Genomic DNA, 22,005 nt, shown 5'->3' with positions numbered 1-22,005 from the left:
CAATCAAAAGGCTGCCCAAGCTCCACCGTCAGACGGCCACGAGACGCCTCCGCCCAATCACTGATGGAAGGGCACGGGCACGGAGACGCAGCATCCACAAACAACGAGGAGATGAATCAACGCGTGAGCTCCAGCCTTTGATCGAGCTGGTCCTGAGACGACCCCTCCTGAAGTCAGCCCCCGACTCCCACGTAAGCTGGTTCCATCAATTTGCAGTCAGGGCCCTGATGCCAATTTATTTAATAAGAGAACTTTTAATAGCTACATCCAGCCATATAGTTATTCCCATCCATACTTAGGTTAATTCTCTAGAGGCTCTTTCAAGTCGAGCGACTTCCCAAAACCACACTGCCTCATACCATTTAGCTGTGAATCACTTTACTTGAGCTATTTTGTCGTTTTGACTTTCATTACTATCACTTTTGTTTTGTTCTGTTTTCTTGTTTTATTTTCTATTGTTTATCATTGAATGTAGTCCAAAAGTAGTTTGATATTTAGCCAATAAATTCCCTTTTTCTGAAGCATCCTTGTTGTGAGCGTTTCTCTCTCTTGCCCTGGTCTGTAGACTTAATAAATCCGGGTTACTCCAGACCCTTGTATAAGGTTCTAGCAATAATAACATTAAAATTGCAAAACCCGTTACACAGTAAAAGCAGAAATGCGGTAATGTTCTGCTCTTTTTCTGTATGTGCTGAAGAGCCACTTACTGTGGTTATTTTGGAGATATCTACTTGCCTAGAGAGCTTGTTAGAACTGAATATTTCTGAGCGTGGTCGTGTCCCACCAGAGCCCTACTCGAGCAGTTATTGTCTTTAAACAACATGAGAATGGTGGCAGAGAGAGGAAAGTGGGCTCATTAGTATTCACACATACACATATACGCGCACACACACACACGCACACATGTTGAGCCAATGAAGCAGCCCATTTATTAGTATTCTACCTACCACTTTGCACTGTAGCAGTAGAGGCCAGGGCCATTAATATTCTTACAGAGAATGGGACAGAATCACGAGACATGAAGCAGTGTGAGTCCATTTTTCTTGTACACAGACACAAAATACTGATAATGGTGGTAAAGATACACCCACTCACCCAAACACGCACACAAAAGCAGCCAGCAAGGTAGATCTGGGCACACGTTCACTACCCTAATTTTGTAGCATACAGTGTTTTCTAGAAGCTTTGTTTTAGTTGCACAGCTTTAGAACATGCCTAAGGTGAGGTACTGATATTGAGTGCTAATTATTAACTAGAAAAAGAGAAAGGACCCAAACGTTTTCTTGCTCCAGATGCCACTTTCAGATATGATGTGACTTGATATTATTCATCTCTGTCTATAATGAGTAAATTACTGACTTAAAATAGCACTGAAGGTCACAGAATTACAATATGTTGTTTGTTTCATCTTTATGTTACCCAAATAAAAGCAAAACACACGAACCTAAAGCATGCTATTGAGACACCATTTTAGCTTTAGATATGCAAGAACAAAACTACCTGTTGTCTCCCTATAATTAGCCCAGCTCAAACATATTTAGATGTGTCAGAGTATCACGTTTTCATGTGACTTTATGCATTTTTGTAAGCTAGCAGAAGCTAAAAATGTTAGAGGTCTAGGTCATGATAACTTGTACGCTCCATAGACTGTCTAGACTGTCCAAAGTAGGAAGGTTTGGTACATACTGTGCGTAAGGAGTTTTGTATGTCATATAATTACTGCTAATGGTTTTTGGAAGTAGATCTGCCATCTGCGATATAGAATGGCCCCAAAAAGTACTTGGACCCTTTAACAAAGTTCTTCAGGTTTCTTTATAAAATGTTTATCTAAAATCTGTTTAACAAGCTGAGTAAAGTCTGCTGTAAACTGTGTGATAACAGTGGTCCTATACGTTTATTGCATGTCAGACTGCAAATTGAGACGCTGCAAATAAAATCTTGGCCAACTTTACTTGTGCAACATCACTTTTGCAGGTCAGCATATATGATAAAGATTTTAGACCTGCGATGCAAGAAAAGTTAATGTTTTGCCGGAAAAAAAAGGTTAAACAGCGAAGAGGGGTAGTTTGGAGCCGCTCATGGCTGGTAAAATGGGCAACACGGAATGTCCATTCTCCAAAGTGAGCTTAAGGAAAATAGGCTACTTTTTATAGTTTGTTTGTAATGTTATGACTGCCACACACATCACTCCAAGGCACGCCCTATTGATTGTTCTGGATGTGTGTTGCCATATTGCAAGATTTTGGACAAAAATTTCTGACACTGCCAGAAAGCATGTCACATTAACACTCAATGACCACTGGTCTTAAGTGATGATCAAAGAATTCATTCACAATTTGCGATTTGTTTCTATGACGGCATTAGTGTGTCTTAAATTCTGGAGTGCAAGACTGCTTTAAGAGTACTGTAAAGCACGGAGGTGGGAACATCAAACTCTGGAGCTGTTTTTCTTAAAATAGTGTGGGTGAGCTTGTGTTTGCTGATGGAATTATGAACCTGGATACAAACCTGCAGAGGTCTCCAAAGAAACTACTCAAACAATAACAATCTGAAACACCTTTTGAAAAGAATGTTTTGCCAAAGGAAAATTACAATATTGAAATTGTGTTTAATTTACATCTTCCTTGGTTTGACTTTTTATTTTAACACAGTGAATGTAATATACTTACTTGCACATACACAATGACCCACTACTCCACTCTTGCCCTGGACCTCAGTGTGTATGTACATAAAAAACATGCTGTTTGATTGCATGTGGTACGTGTGTGTTTATGTTTGTACATTTCCAGGCCAAAAATGTACTGACTTTGTATAAAATCCAGAGAAATACCAGGATAACTGACAATGTCAGGACCAGCAGAACGGTCCTTGACACTGTAAAGTGCTTTTTACAAAAGCTACATGTTTCTTCTTCTCTTTTTAAACTGAAAGATCAAAAACATTTCATTTTTGCTATTGAGGTTAAGGTTAGGGTTAAGTTTACAGAGGCTTAGAAATCTGTACTACTTTACCGATGGTGCAGTGCTCTCCATTCCAGCCCTGCTCACACTGGCATTTGCCGTCCCTGCAGGTGCCATGTTTCACACACTGCGGGTTACACAGCCTCTGGTCACACGCAGCACCTGCCCAGCCCTCTTCACAATGACACACACCGCCCACACACACCCCGTGACTCCCACAGTCCGCAGAACACACCTCTGCACAGAGAGAAGGAGAGTGTCAGAAAAACAAAGAGGAATAAATGCTGTCTCACAAGATGTAGAGGATGAGTCAGAGAACAAATAAGGTAAGGGAAAATTGAATCAATAGAGTTGATGGATGGTATTCTGAAACAGGACGAAAGAAAGAGAAATGGGCCATATATAAGAGAAGAGAAGAGAAGAGAAGAGAATAGAAGAGAAGAGAAGAGAAGAGAAGAGAAACTAAACAGAACCCAGAATACTAAACTTAAGTGAACACCCACCTGTGGAGCAGTCGGGGCCCATCCAGTTGGGGTCACAGCTGCAGAGGCCTGTGTCAGCGCTGTAGACTCCGTGGCCGTGGCACTGGTCAGGACACTGCGCTCTGGGCAGGTCACACAAAGGCCCAGCCCACCCTGGCTTACAGTGGCACTGACCTCCCACACAAGTCCCATGACCAGAACATGTGGGGTCAAGACAATCCACTGAGAACAACACAGCAAAAAATCACGTATATTAGAAGGAGAAGCAAGAAAATGAGTGTATGAAAGGGTCGTTTTCATATAAAGTTTAAAATTCACAGAGAGAAGGCAAAGGACATTCAAGAAGATTTCAAAAAGCACTCAAAGCACTGATTCTTCTTCGCAGGTCCTGCACGCTCACACAAAAACGCCTCGTTTTTCATGTCTCCTTCTTTTTTCTTGCAGGCACTCATCTTTCACCTCGCTCCTCTAAACTCACCTTTGGGATCTCTCCTTTTCCAGAGAGGAGTGGCAACTCATATGAGCTGCACAGTAAGTGGGAGAGTCAGTTTCAGGCCAATTCTTTAAAAGCCCGATCAATAAGGCCAATTTAATCCCCTTCGTAATGCTTATGATGTATGTACCCTAGCTGGTAGAGGTATTGATACAGAGCAGATACGGAAATTGAGAATCTCATAGGAAGAGGGCTTTTGGGTGAGAGTGCAGGAACTGTGAAATTGTGTGTGTGTGTGTGTGTGTGTTTGTGTGTGTGTGTGTGTGTATGTTGCCGAGAAACACAATGGTTACAAATCAAAGCAATTTTACTGTCACACAGTAGAGTGTGTCTGCGTAGCCTGTATGTGTGGGTGTGACCTGAGCCCCATTTCAGGTGGATTAGATTTACTTGGGAAGATACTACATAGTATGGGAAAATCCGCAGGTATGATTATCAGTGAGATCCTTTGTTTTAATCTACTACAAATCTCTTAACTTTTTAGACTGATGTAAAGTAATTCTAAAATGAATAAGCTCCTGTAATTGGCTGAATCTGGAGCTCCCTCAGTAATAGTCGCTTTGTTCGAAATAACCTCACGGTAACATAATAACGAAACAGGGTAACAGACATGGCTATGTGCCGTGTTGTTACTGTTATTGAGTGTCATGTCTGTTATGTAATGCTAACATGTAGACCGCACCTGCGCTATGATATTCCAAACTAGTTTATTGGTGCTAATTTGGGGTAATGCTTTATCCCGTACAAATCAGACAGCGAAGTCCATTACAAATTACATTTCACAACCTCCTGCAGTAAAACTAAGCCTGTACGAATAGTGCTTTAGAGTGGAATATTTCAAGGCTCTCACCGTCCTCACAGCTGTCACCACGGTAACCGGCTGCGCAAGTGCAGGTGCCCTGGCTGCAGGTGCCATGGCCACCGCAATCAGGGTCAATGCACTGGCCCAATGGCACATCACACTCCAGCCCCTTCCAGCCGCTGTAGCACACACAAACTCCCTTACTGTACTGGCCATTGCCACTGCATAGCACAGGACATGCCGCTGCAAAAAGCCAGCCAGGAAAGAGCAGAGAGAAGTGGAGGGACACCGGTAGAGGAATCAAGACAGAGAGAACAAATAGCTTCATTAAGAAGACTTAAGGTAAGAAATGTAGAACAAAAGGAGAAATCAGAGATTTGAAGAGTTACTGTATGTTCATGAACAGTCAAAGCTAAACAAACACATCTGATAACATATCAGCATCGATAAGGGAATACAAAAGCACTGAGAAAGACCAGTAAGAGACCCTGAATTTCCTACAATAAACAGAAGCATACACACAGTGAGGCAGAAACACTTCATCACATAACCACCCTCAAACTCCCACAGATATGGCGCAAAAGAAAGATGACTCATATATAATTAATCCAAGGAGCAACAGTAATATCACCAGCAGCAGGGTCTGATAGATACAGGATATGGCATTAAACAAGCTTCATCCTGCAGTTAGCTGGCAGGCTGCTCTCTCTCTCTCTTTCTGTCTCTCTCTCTCGCACACAACAGTTCTTCCTTTGGGACCGTGCCATTGCTCAATAAGATTACTCTAGCACAGCTCAGAGAATGTAGAAACTAAACATTAACTTAAGCCTACAGAGTTTTATCTATAGGTTTAAGGGCAAATGGATTTACTAAGCTTTTAGGATAGATAACACATTATAGCTGTGCCAATCTCTGTGCAATTTTGGTGTGACTTCCTAGTCCATAATCACAAACTTGACGACATCACATCATAGTGATATCCACTATACTAACATACTACTCAAATACGACACTTATATAGACAGTAAAGCCTAGTCAACAGGTGGATTGAAGGCCACAACAGAAAGCAATAATGCAATAATGCAGTACAAAAGCTCTTTTCAAAAGGCCACTACAGTCAATGGTACCTTTGGAGCAATCCATGCCGTGGAAACCGGGGAAGCAGTGACACACTCCTGACGTACACTCCCCGTTGCCATGGCAATTCTGGGGGCACTCTTGCACAGAATCTGCGAAGTGACAGAACAGAAGGACAGAACACGCTAAAGACACACAGTGACTAATGTAGATGAGAAGAAAGCAAAATCTTTGAGTTTTAATTTTTCTGTTTGTACTATAAATGAGAGGCATTTTAATCCTGTAATGAGCCATAAAGCCTGTACATATATCACTTAAACAAGCACAGACAAGATGTGCTGGTCCCGGATTAATTATCAAGGAGATATTAATAGCCATATTAATAACCAAGCTGCAATAAGCCTTGCAATAAGTCTTAAGTGTTAGAAATGCCCTGATATTGAAGTTCTGTTCCAATATCAATGATTTCCAAGTTTGCATGTGGTAATTCCTTAATTGATATTGATATTCAAGTCTAAACTGTACTTACATGTAAAAACAGATCACAGTAGATTAAGCAGATCAATTTGGCAGATTTGATATGAGCACAAAGACTCTGCAATTCGCCTCAATTTTGAGCAGTGATAAAAATCAGCCAGTCTGTGTGGAGCCACAATTGCGTCTGCTTATCCAGAAACATGGGCTAATTATGGCATCTTCTTAATGGCAGCCAAATTCTAATGTCAAACCAATACCAACATTATAATTGTAGGCAATTATCTACAAACATTATCACTATTAAGGGTCATTTTACAAGCTTTGAAACTATAAACATATTACAGCAGTGGGCACTTGGCAAGTACTGCTCTTTTTCACAGCTCTGGCCTTCAAGTGAATGGCTGCACCAGTCTATTTGATCAAAAAAAGAAAACATGCAGTTGAAGTCTCCAGCGAGTGCTGTGTGTGGCTCATAAAGCACAGGGAGATGGGGAGCAGCTCAATGTTTCCTTTCTTTCTACTTGTTTACAGTTAAGTGCCTGCTCTCCATGTAACCGCACAAGTCACAGATCAAGCCTATTACACACAATTCCTTCATGCTATTAGTCTATGCCTCTATTACTTAATACCCTTTCATCTGTATTACGGTTTGCACAAACCTCACTTATTTGACATTTTACTGCACCTTCCTCCCTGTTCCTTTCTCTTGGTGTAAAAACTGAAAAGTCCAAACAGATTCTGACTACCTTTTGCTAGATCCTCTGTTCAAACTGTGAGGAACAGTACAGGTGGACACTAAACAGCTGATCTGCTGCTGTAAGCATGGGATAGTCATGAAAGGCCAAATAGAGCCATACCCAGAGCAACAGTACTGAAGGAGACTGGCTCTTTCTCCTTGCCATCGTTGTAGAAGGCAAGGTGCCACGTGCCAGGGTCCAGATACTGCACGAAGATAGCCTCGTTCTGCACCACGGTCTGGATACTGCGCCGCTCACGTGGAGACTCCACCACACTCCACTTCTCCTTCCCATCCAAGCGCTCCATATAGTCATACTGGAGAGAGACAGCATTTTAGTATCCAAACTATTAATTAACATGACTAACAAATACTAAAATTGAGAGTAAGTTCATAAAGTCATTTTCAGTTAAAAAGAGAAAAGAAAGGTGCAACAATCTATAGTAGTAAATTCCTTTAAAGCAATTGGACATGTCATTGAGCACTTTTTGAAGAATAAAAGATTTCTGGGATGCCTGTGAGTGGTCCATACTACAAATGCAGAAGCAGGGTTTCCTATGGATCTGATGCCAGACACAAAGTATAAAGCAGAACAAAGCGAAAGGCTAAGGACGTTGAATCAGGCTACAGAGCAGGACCTGAATGTTAAAGAATACACTCGGAGGTGCGGAAAAAGTGCTGCAGTGTGTGTGTATGTTGTGTAGCATTACCTGGGCGTGTGAGGGCGGCAGACCTTTGCGCATATAGACCCCGAACAAGGCATCCTTGCCCAGAGAGATGTTGAACTTGAGGAAGTGAGGCTGGCGTAGGTGCAACAGTGACCTCCAGAACACACCCGGCGGAACCTCCTGACTCACTCTCTGGCCCACTTCCAGCTCACCACTGTTTATACTGCTGTTCCTCAACAACCACGGCCCTGAGAGAGAGAGAGAAAGAGGGGGCAAAGAAAAAAGGAGAGAGACAAAAAAGAAAGACAAGAAAGATGAGAAACGTAGTTAGGTGAATTGAGATAAAGGAGAGAAAAAAAACATAAAGAAAGACTTTACTGTCAGAGAGAGAAAGAGAGAGACTCAGAGACACAGAGAGAAAGAGAGAGGGATAATTTCCTGCTTCATATGAAAATATTTGCAGAGAGCCTAAGAAGGAAGATCAACACGTTTTATCCCACAGAGACTGTGCTCTGTACTAATGAGTGTGCAGAGTGGGCTGCCAAAGCCATCAACCCAAAGTCTAACTCTGCTTTCTCCCGTGAGAGAATACTGCAGCATCACAGAGCTGCCCACACACACATATACACCAGATACACAGATACATGCCTGAAGCTTCACAGAGTGAGAAATTAGAAGATAAAAAAAGAGACAGAGAGCAAGTGCACAGATAGAAATAAAAGAAAATAAGAAGAATCGGTCTCCCCCACAGAACATTCCACGCACCTTTTAGATTCTATTTATTTAGAGAAAGAAAGACTTCCATACCACGCCAATGCGGATTAGAAGTCTGCCATCCAACCCAAGCTCAACGGGGCCCAACACAATATCAGATTTTGGGACAAGTTTGTGAAAATAGTGCTACGTGAGGTTCAGGTCTGTTATTTCTAATGAGTGGTGTAGTAGATCTTGCATTCATGCCCTTTTTTTTGCATGCTCTCTCTCTTTCTCTCTAACATTTGTACTTTCTCCAGCTCTTAATAGTGCCAAGCAGGATAGCTTTAGATTTTGAGGAATGGGTGCACACGCTCCTGAATGAAACTGGGTATGAAGTTCAACAGTACATCAGTCGCAATCACACCATGGGTGACGAGAGGGATGTACTGGGTTGGGGCAAACATTCAGAACAGCTTGGCTGTAGTGTATTAAGCATTTCTGCAGCAGTGATAGGAACTTCAGCACAGCAGGGCCAACAGTTGATCAGAGGAGGGTGGGTGCTGTTCTGTGCCAAGTACAAGCAGCAATTCCACAAAAAAACATACTCATAATAAATGCTGTTAGTGCATTAGATATAAAAAAAAAAACAGTTTCTAGCAGTACGTTTTCTTCTGATCAACTCAAGTGCTAACAAAGCAAAGTACTGTAAAATCATTGTAATCCATCTGTGTTAGTGCATGCAAATTTCAAATTTAGCAGTACCAGCCTGGCCTGTCACATCAAGTATCAAAGTAGCAGCTATGGGTCGGGTTCAGGCTTCTTTTCGTACCCAAGCAAATCTATGCAGAACTGCCACTTTATTAGTTACCTACCTTATACCTACATCCATTAATCATTTTATTTGTGACAGCTTCCCTATAGGTGCACTTAGTAGGTTTACAGCTACAGACTGTAGTCCATCTGTTGCTGCACATTTATCAGCACCCCAACACTGTCTATCAGTAGAAGGGGACAACCACAGGACCACAGTTTTGGAAGTATTGTTTAAGTAGTGGAGGATGACACACACAAACTGTGCAGCAACTGTTAACTTTACATCTACAAGATAGACAGATAAGTGTGAGTGCAGGTACAAGTTGTACCAAATAAAGTGGCAAATACACCATATACACAATGGTCTGAGATCACTAAAATGCTTTTCTATTTTGTATTCATTTCCAACTGAATGCAAAGTTTTTCAGTACAAATGATATTTTCTGCATAACAATTTGAATGAATAGTAGAATCTTTATTAACATGAATTTCAGAAGTTCTCAGTATGTGATATGTTTCCCTTTGCTTTAATTACAGTGTGAACCTGAGCATGTGCTTCAATGGAAAAGGTAGCACAAAAAAAATCTGACCTTTTAGAGCAAAGGCCTTAATGTGGTCAGCAGCACAAATTTACTTAAATTTGAACAGGAACCTAAAAATAGTGCAGGATCTTGAATACATCCTCCTTTACTTCTTTTACTTACTTTAGCCTGGAATTAAACAAAAAAAAAGTTTTAGAAATTCTAAAACTTTTTATTTGTTTAATTCCAGGCTAAATATATATATATATATATATATATATGATTTTTTAAATAAATAGACTGGATTTGGATGCTATTGCATAAAAATAGCAGCCATATCAAATCCTTGTAAATGTTTTTTCGATGCTAAGTAGACCAATAGAAATAGTCCAATATTACTTGGAATTAGATCTTATTCTATTCACATTAAACTTAAAACACGGTTTCCTTCTCCTGTAAAGTTAGGAGATATGAGGTTTTGTTATAACAGTGAGGATATACGAACTACACATATGTAGTAAACCTGGTCTAAACCTAAGCTTCACCACAGGAAATAGTTTTGCCCTTTTGAAAAAATGCAACATTAGTAAGACGTCAGGAGCATTCTCTTGGTTTTTAGGTACCTGCTATTTTTCTGTGGACAAAGTAAGGCCATTTTTGACCTAAAAGAGTATGAAAACAAATAAACAAACACACACACACACACACACACACACACACACACTCACACACATAAACCAACTGACTTCACCCCAGCAGTTCCTGGAAAACATTTGTCTTGATTCATTTATTTTTGTAGCCTTAAACTACTTGATGTTTACTTTGCACTTATCTGTACAAGCTTCAGACTAAATTAAATGAGGCCAACTTGAATGACTCTAGGCAGAAGTTTTGTATAAACCATTTAAGGAAACTCGACTAATTTGATTTTATGGAGCACACACAAGTACACACACAGACACACACACACAATCACACGCAAATGAACTGGTGGGTGTGAGGCTGGCGTGTGTTACAGCACATGACGGCTCTCCCCATGTTAACTGTCAGTCCACATGCTGTTCTCTGTCTCTGATGTACACTGATAAGCACAGACTCACTATTTCCCTGCCTGCAAAAAACTCCCACTGCATTTAAACTAGAGAGAGAGCGAGGGAGAGACAGTGGGGGAGAGAGAGATTTAGAGAGAGAGGAAGAGGGAGACAGGGTTAGAAACAGCAGGGGTTCTATCCCTACACTGATCAGCTCTTGTCTAAGCGGCAGAACACGCACACACAGACACACTGACAGATTTGAGTGGCAGGCCTGTTAAAAGCTGAGCTGCCTCCTAACCAGTGGGAGTCTGCTCCAGCCCCTCTCGTTAACACTGCACATGGACAGAGAGATATGCAGAGAGAGAGAGAGAGACTAAATAAGTAAAGGAGGCTTTTGCTCTTTGCTTGCATTGGCTGAGCTTCACTCTCCTGACATGAGCTTAGCCAAGCAGAACCACTCCCATCACAACCAATAAAACCAGGTCCTGTCCCTTCTCTTCTTCTCTATCCTATTTCTCTCTTTTCTTCTCTTTTACTCTCTGTCCTGTTTCCCACTCTACTCCCCTCCTCAAGACAGGGTCAGGCTAGGTCTAGACGCAACTCAGGTCCTCTGGAATCAAAGCGTTCTTCAAATCTGCGACTTCCAGACAACACTCCAACTACAAACACAGCACACAACAGAAGCACTTGAGCACAGGACATTTGAGCACTACAGTCCTCACATGTGGTAGTAACAGAAGTAGAGAACTGACCTTCGCTGGACAAAAGAAATACAGGCAGTTAATTTAATCTGACCCTAACCAGTAAACTTTAGGCCAAGGGGGCTCAAACATACAGTTTTCAGGGCCCAAAGCATAACTTTTGTGGTGGATGGAGGGCCAAAAAACTAAGTTAGCACATTAGCTAATAATCTAATTAGAAGATTATAATTTTGGTGAGTGACGCTCTGATGTCTTGGCTCGTTTATCATGAGGCAATATCTGTTTTGTCCATGTACCGCATACGCAACAAGAGAATTTCACACAAATCAGTATACTTATGCTTACACCCCACCACCCCTAGTCTGATTAGATTACTTTAAAAAAACAAAAGAGAAAAACACGAAAAACGAAAAACAAATCGGAGCACACATACATATTTTCTTCTTACATATTAGACTAGATTCTCCATATCCCAGCCTCATACGCCCTTATATCTTTGAAACTGTGACGAAACAATATATGAGTAAACTGTGTGAGTAGATATCTATTATGATGTCAGTATATGTAGAAACATTTGGAGCATGTGTGCTTTCAGAATTTTGACAAATGTTGTATTCGTCACATAACGCAATGGTTTTCTTCCTCATGCTTAGATGAAGAACAGCTGAAACTGAGAGAAAACAGTGGTAAGAATCTTTTTTAAAGTGTGATATTAAACATTTTGATATGCTTTCATTCATTCTTTGTATTATTTCACAGCTCCACAGTGGCACAACTGTCTAACTGCCTGATCAACAGGAAAATATAAGTTTTAATCACTGTGACGTGACTGCCCTCCATGGTCAGGAGCTTATGAGGAGAAAGCACTCAGCTGTCATCCTCCCAGCCTCTGGGCAATGTGACAAGGGTAGACTTAGCCTGTGGGTGGGAATTAGAAATGACACAATGAGTCACAACCAGATAATGTAAAAAAGCTGTGTATTTGGGTTGCGTTGATATTGCTTTTTAGTTTGAGTAATCTCAAGCAGACGTGGTTATGTAGTTTCGTATTATATGACATACTCTCTATTAAAAAAGTGACAAAAATATGTCAGACTATGTTTACACTGCAGGTAAAAGTGACTCAAATCCAATATTTCGCTAATCCAATATGTGACAGATTTTTCATTTGTGTGACAGTGTGAATAGAAAAAAACACACTGAATCAGATTTTTGCACTTTGGCTATGTTCACATTACAAGGTTAAGGAAGCACAAATGCAATTTTTCCTTCATGTAACACCTGCAGACATGCAAATCTGATCTTTTCAAATCAGATCTGAGCTACTTTTACATGTAGCCCTAGAACAGATACATATCCGATTTAAGGCCATGTGACCCCTCAGAGAATAATCAGATCAGAATTCATGTGCTTTTTTTATTCACTGCACATGCGCCATCATCCAGTGTTAACAAGGCAGCAGTGCCTGAAGTAAACACAAAAGTTTCTGACCTTTTTTCACCTTTGTGTCACTCTAATAATGAGCAGCTGAGAGCTGTTCAGAGTAAATTATCTTTGTGAAATCTTGTTCTGCTGGTCGTTTTTTTTCTTGATCATGTTGCACGTGGTTCATTCATGTGATTAGGCTGTGCACATGTGGGTTGTTTCAGGACACAGGTTCATCCACATTAGTGACAGACTTGAGCCATTTACTTACTCTGAAGTGAGCCATCAAGTTTCAAAGATCAGATCTGAGCAAAAAATTTGAATTGAGCAACGAGGTTTACACTGTGAACAAAGCCTTTCATAAGTTGTACTGAAATCTGGTGCTGGCAATGGCAATGTGACCTCTGTTTAAACAGACAAATTTGAATTCATGTGACTTTTACAACAATCCAACTGAATTTTCATCATAATTTTTGCCTGCATGGGAACGGAGCCTTTAGGGCAACATCATGAAAATGTGTTTCCATAGTTAGGTTTTGCATCTTTTGCTTTGGAGGTTGAGTGAGACAAGCACGGATGATGTAACCGAAAAAGCACAGCACTTTGTAACGAGAGAAATCATACTAATAGCTACTTAAACTCATGTTTACTTCAAGGATTTTTTGGAAAAAGAGCATCAAAGGGGCCCTCACCTACAACAATTATCTTTATTCAAAATACATCGCCGTTTTGGCACCAAGTTTGTGCTCCATTGCTAGCATTCTTCTTCATGGCAGGTCAATGAAAGGCTCTGAGAGGCCTTTTTCTGTTCTACAATTAAAACAAACCCAAAAATTAATTTTTACTATTTTCTTTGAACTTTGTCCAGCTTGGTTGTTTTGGTGTCTGCTGTTTGTCCTCCAAGTTTAAAGTATAACTTTGCACACATTAAAGTTCATGATCATGTGAATCTAAATCTCAAAAAAATTTTAATCTCAAAAAAGGTTCAGAAGTGGTGTATGTTCAGAGAGGTGTCAGACATAGGCCACACTAAAAACATAATGTGAACAACCAGCCAACAACATGAGATTTACACAGTAAACTGGATTCGCGACACCTTTACCCGCTGCCTAGACATAGTGTTAGTCTCATAGCTCCAGTGCAAAACTAAATATACAGACACCAAAAACATTTGAAATGTATTATTTCAAGATAAAATTCTAATGTGTGTTTGTTAGCAGTGTGTGTAGGCCCTTCATCTCCTCAGTCTCAACTGAAAGCTCTCCATCAAACCCCTTTCATGAGACTGCAGGAGAAACACTTCACAGAGACAGAGTGGGAGAGAAACAGACAAGAGTTCCCACACTCCAAAACCATTTCACACTCCATCTTCCTGCCCACGTTACGCCCACGTTACTCTGATTCTACAGAGGAGAGCTCCGTTCCACTTCTCAACAATTATTGAGAGACACATGCGCACACACACACCATGATCCATCCCTAGTCAGTCTGTGTGTTTTGAGCTCATTCACACTCTCAGTGTGTCTTTCTTCGTGGGTGTATTCAGTTTCAGAGATTATTCTGAGCAGAGGAAGACATGCTCTGTGGTGTGTTTATGTGTGTGCGCACAATGGTCAGTGTTACTCCTTGCTTATGGTCAGTAGGAGTTGTTGTTCCCTGAGAGCGATGACACTAAAGATTACTGGTGGGCGACATGACAATACGGCCTCATCACTGTGTGAAATTACATCACAATACACTTGTTCTCAGCATATGAGGAGTACTGAAGTGCTTCTAGAACACTGACCATCGGACAATGCTTAATAAAACAAAATGAGACACCAATTTTGAGGAAGCCTGTTTACAACAAGCAGTGGTGTCGCACTGTCAAATTAAGATGGCATAGTAAGATGGATGTTAGCACATTAAGCCCTTTTCTTCTTTTTTTATAAATGTTTGGGTTTGTTTTACTTTTCCTCGTTCAATACATACATACATACATCATCTAAACCGCTTTTCCTTCTGGGTCGCGGTGCCTCGTTAAATAGTTCATTTTAAAATAGAAACATCTGATGTTTTCATTCTCTTGCACTGTTGCTGTATTGTTCATCCCTATTAAAGATGTTGGTAACATTTTATAATAACAGGCCTATATGAAGAGCAACTTAATCCGTATCTAATAGGTTTTTTTTCCCAATTTTCTCTAATTTTTCTAATTTAGTCATATCCAGTTCCACTGGTTAGGACTTTCCCCAGTCACACGAAGCTTCCTCCGAGTCATGTGAAGCCAACCACTGCATCTTTCTGAACTGCTGCTAACGCAACGTCATTAGACAGCTGAACGTGCTTGGAGGAGAATGTTAACTGCAACTCTGTTACGTCAGCTAACGGATGCCTGAGTGATGTGGGGAGAGGGAGGACCATCCTACCCACCCAGAGAGAGCGAGGCCAGTTGTGTTATCTTGGATTCCTGGCCACGGATGGCTGAATCATCGGGGATCACAATCTCTTGGTCAAGGCCAAGGCCAATGCTTAAATAGTTTAGCACCAGTCTAGACACTTTAGTAATTTCACACTTCTGACCCACAGCTAATGAATTATATAACTTGAAATATTATGCACTTACTGCACAGAAAATATTTATAAGCAGTAGGAATAACTACTCAGTAATGATATACTTTTCCTTAATGCTTCATCATCATCAAAAGTTTAATACATACTTTTTAAACATTAGTAATAACTATTTGGACCTGTATTATAAAGTTGCGAGTGAATAGAAATACCTTTAATATAACACTCATATTTTAGAATTCATTAGCTATGAAAATGAGTGTATTTGAATGTTACTAAATAAATGACTGAAATGAAAGCATTTATTAATGCACATGTAGCAATTATTTAATTATTATTAAACACTAACAAGCTATTAAGGAATACTTATGTTGCTATTTATTAGAGTCTGTTATTATAAAGTATTATCAAGATGTTCAGTAAGAAGGTTAAATAATGGAAGAACAATTTGAGAGCAAAATAGCTCAGAACTGGGAAATTCTGTGATGGGAACATAAGGCTTAATGGCTTTGTCTATCAAAAGCCAAAAAGAGAAGAACAAATGGAAAATTACTCATCACTGTAAGCAGCACACAGGCACTTCTCACTCCTTTGCAGTTATACTTACCAAACCTAACCTTTGGGTGATGATTCTGCCATTTTAAAACAATTTTCTCCTTACCCCAAATATAGTTGATCAGCCAAGACATGTTTTGTTTTGCAAATGTAGCTTACAAGTCGCCTTATTAGCCTAATGGTATTTGAATGGTGTAAATTAGACTCCTAAATCATCACATACTTCACTCACAATCACACTGAGTTATTAATTAATCTCAAATAGACTTTCTTCTGTGGTTTCTGACACTGTATGACATTATATGCCTATAAAAATGAAAAGTATGTCACACAGCTAAAAATATCAGCTATTATCATGTATTATCAGCTATCATGAAGCCTGAATTTTGAGGCAAATGTGTGCCATTAAACGCTTCAGACGTCTAGTTCCAACCATTTATTCATTAAATGCAGACACTTTGAAAAATCACTGGAACTTCCCTTTAAGAGTCATAGCAAAACTTGACCAGTGCTGGCACTTCAAACACTGAGATGTGCTGGCATGTGAGCTGTTCTTACCTCTGCCTCCGGAGGGCACTGCTGCCACGTCACCAGTGCCAGGGATGCCTGTGCTGAGGCCGGTGCTGACAAGATGCCCATCTGTAGGCTTCAGACGCCAATTCAGCCCAAGCAGATTGAGAGCTGGGAGAGAGAGAAAGAGAGAGAGAGAGTTAGTTTTACTGAAACAGAACATGACAGTATATCACACCTCCATACCACAGCATATATGCATGCCTAACCCAACTTGACAGCAAACAACTCACTACATCCACACAGCTACAGTAGCCACCGTCATTCGGGATGTATGAATACACTCATTATACACACTACGTGGTGGCAGACACTGCTCAGAGCGGGCGCCGTGCCCAGCGAGGTTTAGTTAAACTAGACTTCATTTGAGCAGCTCAGGGAGAACCGAGCACCAGTCTAGACACCAAAGCATCAGCCTCTCCCTGATGACTCACTGTGAGAGCGGGTGCCAGGCTGATGTCAAGTGCCACATGACGGGATGTCACAAAAGAAACGGTGGTTATCTTGGTGTGCCGAGGCAAAGCAATGTGGAGGACGGACGAGAAAACTGCCTCAGAAAAGATTAAATTAGTTTTTAAGTTAGTGACAGGGAATTTTCACTCAGTTTTTTTTTGGCTTATTTATTTATTTATTTATTGTTTTTTTTCCAGAGTGATGAGGGACTTGGCTCACTTCCTGGAGTTTGATGTGAACCCTGCAGGAATTTCTCAAATTTCAGCACAGAGTGTACATGTGGATCAAACATTCTGGTAGAGGTCTGGTAACTGAATGATCTCACAGCTAAGGACAGACTTGTTTATGTTTAATAGCGTGATGCTGATCATAGAAATACACTTTTGGGAAACAACTTGAGAGCAAATGAGGTCGGAAAAGGAACATGGGTGCTTTTTGTCTTTCCAAAAGAAAACTCAAAACGAGCTCCAAGGCTAACACAGCTTTAAGTAGCTTAATATACCTTATAGAAATCAGTTTAGCACGGTATTACATACCTAAATCATCATACACTTGCCTCAAACTAGGGGTGTAAAGATACATATATTTTCAGATTTGTTAGAACAGACAGATTTGTGTGTGGGTGCACAGCATAAGCCCCGTCCCATCCTGGCCCACTCTACTCCGGTAGGATGCATCTAGTTTCTACCCACATGTAGATGTATTATTAGAATAATAATCATTAGTAGTAGCATAACCTCATTTCCAAAAAAGTTGTGAATGTCTTTTATGGTATTATGTATAATATGTGATATTATGAGTTCTTTGCTACTTTACTTTGAGAACTGTTGTTCTTGTATTGCTGCACTATTGCCTGCAGAGTCTTTCACAGAGTGGTGAACCCCTCCCCATCTTTTTCATCTCTGAAAGACTGAGCTTCTCTGGGATGCTCTTTTTATACCCATACATGTTCCTGACCTGTTGTCATTTAAACTAATTAGTTGCGAGATGTTCCACCAGGTGTTTTTTTAGCATTATACAACATTACCAGTCTTTTGTCACCCCGTTTTTGAAATGTTTTGCTGGCATCAAATTCAAAATGGGCATATAATTTTCAAAATACAACAGAACTTCTCAGTTCTCATTTGTCTTTGTACTATGCTCATTTAAATATAGTGTTTAAATGATTTGCACATCTTTGCACTCTGCTTTTATTCACATTTTGCACAGAATTATTTTTTGGAAAATATACAGTGTCTAATAAATATTTTAATGTCAGGTAAACTTCTGCTCAACAGTACAATTATATTGGACTTTATTGTTATGTGAAATTATTGGAAAAGCGGTTAAATCTGCTGACATGCTATGGCAAATTAATTAAAAGCGTCTGGGTTTTGTCTGTTTTTTTTATTTTAATGTCGTAATTGTCAGACTAAGCTGATTTTATCATTAGACAAACATAAATGACAAGCAAATGATAGTAAATGATTGGCAGGTCAGATTTAATGCTAAATTGTAAATATGTGATGGGCCATATGAATCTGTCTTGTGGGACCCCTGATTTAGGCTATGTTCACAAGGCAGGTAAAAGTGGCCCAAATCTGTTTTTCTTACCAAATCCGGTCTTTTTGGCAGGCTGTTCACAATCTCTTTTAAATGTTACCTACATGTGTAATTAGTCTGAACAGATTACACTCCTAAACTGACCCGCATGTGCAAAAGAACAATTCACGTGGCACGCTTATCCAGATTTAAACAATCAGAAAGGAATCAACAGTAACAGCATGTTTCAGTTTTATCTTTGCCAGCATCACAGGGGCTAATAAGAAGTTCCGCGTTCGAGCTCGCTGTAAAAAGGGCACGTTAATCAGCCACGGCCACTTCTTTGGTTTGCGTACTTGCCTTCTTTAAACTTTGCTTTCAGACTTTTCTTTTCTTTAACACTGCAACCTTGTTCTCCTAAGGCCGTGTTCGGTCATTTCTTCTGAAATCAATCCAAACATGGAGCAGTTTGGATAAAGGTCTTGTTTGTACAGGAACATGATTCCAAATGTTTATGAGGTCTCAGTAGCGTGAAATTATGACGAATGTCAAGTTGGATTGACGTAAAAGTCTCATAAATTCCGATCTCGCTGTTTACATCCACTGTCACATGTCAGATACGTATAGGATTTCATTACCACGTATGAAAGTGTCATAAATCGGAATTGAAAACGTCTGTCAGATTCAATGCATTTTATGTTGTTTACACTGCCACACAGATAAAACATCTGTGTCACATATGAAGAAAACGATTAGATTTGGGCCACTTTTACCCATGATTTTGCTGATCCTGTTGCTTCCTGCTCGTTTGTTACGCTAAAACATTGGTCTGTGGTCAGTTACTTTGCGTTACAGTCAAACTGCCCTTCCTGTGAAAGCAGGTGGCTCTTGGCTACTGGACTCTCTGACGACAGGCTTTTGAGACCAGGATGCTCCCAGAGGCCTGGTGTTGGTCAAGTCGTGAGGTATCCATGAAAGACGGCAAATGGGAGATGCTCATAAGAGAACTAGGAACATATCGCAGATGCAGTTACACTCACACCTCAAACCGTGTCTAGTTGTTAATATTTACGTGGTTTCTGACACTGCATGACGTATTGTTATCTACAAAAATAGAGGATGATCTCACAGCTAATGAAAGATGTGCTTATGTTTAACAGCATGTTGGTGATCCTACGAATGCACTTTTGGGAACTGATTTGGGAGCAAACAAGGAAAAGAGATGCAGAATGTGACTCACTGAAGAAAAAAACTTCAGTCAACTACACACACCCCCTGCATTCACACACGCACTCCCACCACTGAGAGAAGATGCCAATGTCTGCAGTCTCACTGATAATGACTCACCTCCATCCTAAGTCCTCCATCACCCCTAAATCTCATCCCCACAAAATCAATGCCCTCCTACTCACACACACACACACACACACACACACACACACACCCTCATCCACGCTCCCTCTCGTTCCAGAATGAATGTAGCAGGCTGAAGGCCCTCTTATCATTCCTGTGTGAAGTGTGTGCTCTGGCCAAAAGAAAGCGCTGACTCCTCCAGCCTTTCTGCTGCTCTGCTGTCAGGTATTCTATTGTCACACATACATACATACACACCCCTTCAATTTTCCTCATCTACCCATCTTATCTCACAGTCTTCTAATTAGCCTTATCTTACACTCTATCGCTCCCTGTTCTTTCTCTTCCTCTCACCTTCACTTCTCCCCTCTCTCTTTTATTCTATCTCTCTGTCTTCTGCTCTTCTAATCCACAACCTCATGACCTCTGTCACAAACAGTAAGAGACAGGAAAGACAGGCAGCTTAGCTACAACACTCTGTCACCTAAACACTGACACATAGATGGTAACCAGTGAAGCATCCTCTGTCTGAAAAAAACCCACACTGTAGCTGGAATCCCCCACTGATTCAAAGGCCATACTTACAAAACAGCACTTACAGAAGACATATTTCACTCATTTTTCTGGGTTTAGTACACTTCCCTGTGCTCACTGAAAGACATCTGTGATAAGTCGGGGGAAAAATTTAGCTTTTGTACAGTGTGTTTTAACCTAGAATCTTCTAATCTGCAAGGATTGGAAGGATCGGTTTCAGGCCGTTGATTCTATACTCAAATGAGAAGACTCATTGGCCGACTCTGTGGGGGGGTGCGACCGGGCAGAACAGGCTCAGTGGGCGGGGTCATCACTGCTGCTGGGTATAGCTCAAAAATGGCTGTAATGGATCACAGCATTGTGAGACTGAGTGGTGCTAAAGAACGCATATAAACAAGTTCAGGTCAATTTTTACACTACACTTATTTGAATGTAATTAAATAAACCTTTCAAGATTATTTATCACACTAGGAATCAGTTTACTACCTCTTCACAGGCTAGTAACATTAGCTGATGTAACAGATCAATAGCACTTGTCTGTTTATCTAAAAGACTGACTTTCTCTGTGTACATCTGCTGTGGTTTCCTGTGGTCTCAGTATGGCTTTATTTTAATGTAGTAATGGTGAAGTGCTGAGTGAGAAATTGAACAGTGCTCAAAGTCAGGATGTTGGCACCGTTGCATGAATTTTGGGCACTGTGCAACGCTGTACGATGGCCTTATATGTTCAAACCAGAATCAAAGAACATGAGGAGACTGCTGCGAAGAGCCAACCATTGAGCAGTATGCAGAAGAATGTTTACGATTGGTAAGGGGTTATATTCACAGCCCTGTTTCGTGTCCTGTTGTGTGTGAATTTAGCTTTAACCACTTATACCCATCAAAGAGAAAACAAAGCAGTGTGGGCTTATCTGAAGACTTCTCCTACATATCAATTTTGTATCACTAGGCTGATTAATGTCAGAAAGCTGAGTAGAAACATCAACCACGCAGCCTAGTAATAGCACTATTTTGCAAGAACTGCTATCTTCAATCGCAAAAGGGATGCAAACATTGATCCTGGAGGGCATGTCATGATACCAGGTAAACTGAGATAAATAAACTGTTTACCTGCCTGCTGTGAACTTACACTGGAAATGGTCGAGGCAATGGTGAAGGCATGGCTAGTGGCAGAGGAGGCAGTACTTTGCTGTGACAGAAATAAGAAAAAAATCCCAACAGCATGTTGAATTGCATGCCTTATTTGAAAGGAAAATACGCCAAAACAGCAGAGACTTCGCAGTTCATGAGTTCTCAAATGGAATATACTGTGACAAGTAATGCATATGTGAACCAGCAAAGTAAATGCAGGTTTGTTTACTTGGTCTTTAAGAACGGATGCTCTTTATAGGAGGCCTGGCGAAATATCAAATTTACAGATTCCCTTTACTCCAGATGCAGTTGATCAGTTAAGACATGTTTGGTTCCTGAAGTTTGCTTCTTTATCTTTGGACGGGAGCTATCAGTCTAATGTAGAATGCTGTGCAAATGTCCAAGACCTCCCTTTATGTACTTAATTTCCAGTCAAAATGGTCACAAAGTACA

At 40.5% G+C, this 22,005-nt stretch overlaps 1 protein-coding gene across 1 annotated transcript in view; it reads right to left on the bottom strand.

Annotated features, from left to right (window-relative positions):
- si:ch211-12m10.1 (teneurin-2) overlaps window positions 1-22,005 on the bottom strand; it is a 117,255-nt gene that overhangs the window by 26,904 nt on the left and 68,346 nt on the right. Inside the window, exons 5-11 of the mRNA XM_036587786.1 lie at window positions 16,549-16,671; window positions 7,738-7,943; window positions 7,149-7,344; window positions 5,865-5,966; window positions 4,786-4,980; window positions 3,464-3,664; window positions 3,012-3,197 (exon numbers count right to left, since the gene is read on the bottom strand). Coding sequence (XP_036443679.1) covers window positions 3,012-3,197; window positions 3,464-3,664; window positions 4,786-4,980; window positions 5,865-5,966; window positions 7,149-7,344; window positions 7,738-7,943; window positions 16,549-16,671 — 1,209 coding nt within the window. The remainder of the gene's footprint in view (window positions 1-3,011; window positions 3,198-3,463; window positions 3,665-4,785; window positions 4,981-5,864; window positions 5,967-7,148; window positions 7,345-7,737; window positions 7,944-16,548; window positions 16,672-22,005) is intronic.

Source organism: Colossoma macropomum, unplaced genomic scaffold, assembly GCF_904425465.1.
Source record: "Colossoma macropomum unplaced genomic scaffold, Colossoma_macropomum, whole genome shotgun sequence".
NCBI lineage: Eukaryota > Metazoa > Chordata > Actinopteri > Characiformes > Serrasalmidae > Colossoma > Colossoma macropomum.
The sequence above is the reverse complement of the archived record's forward strand: the minus strand, read 5'-3'. Positions and strand labels throughout refer to the sequence as shown.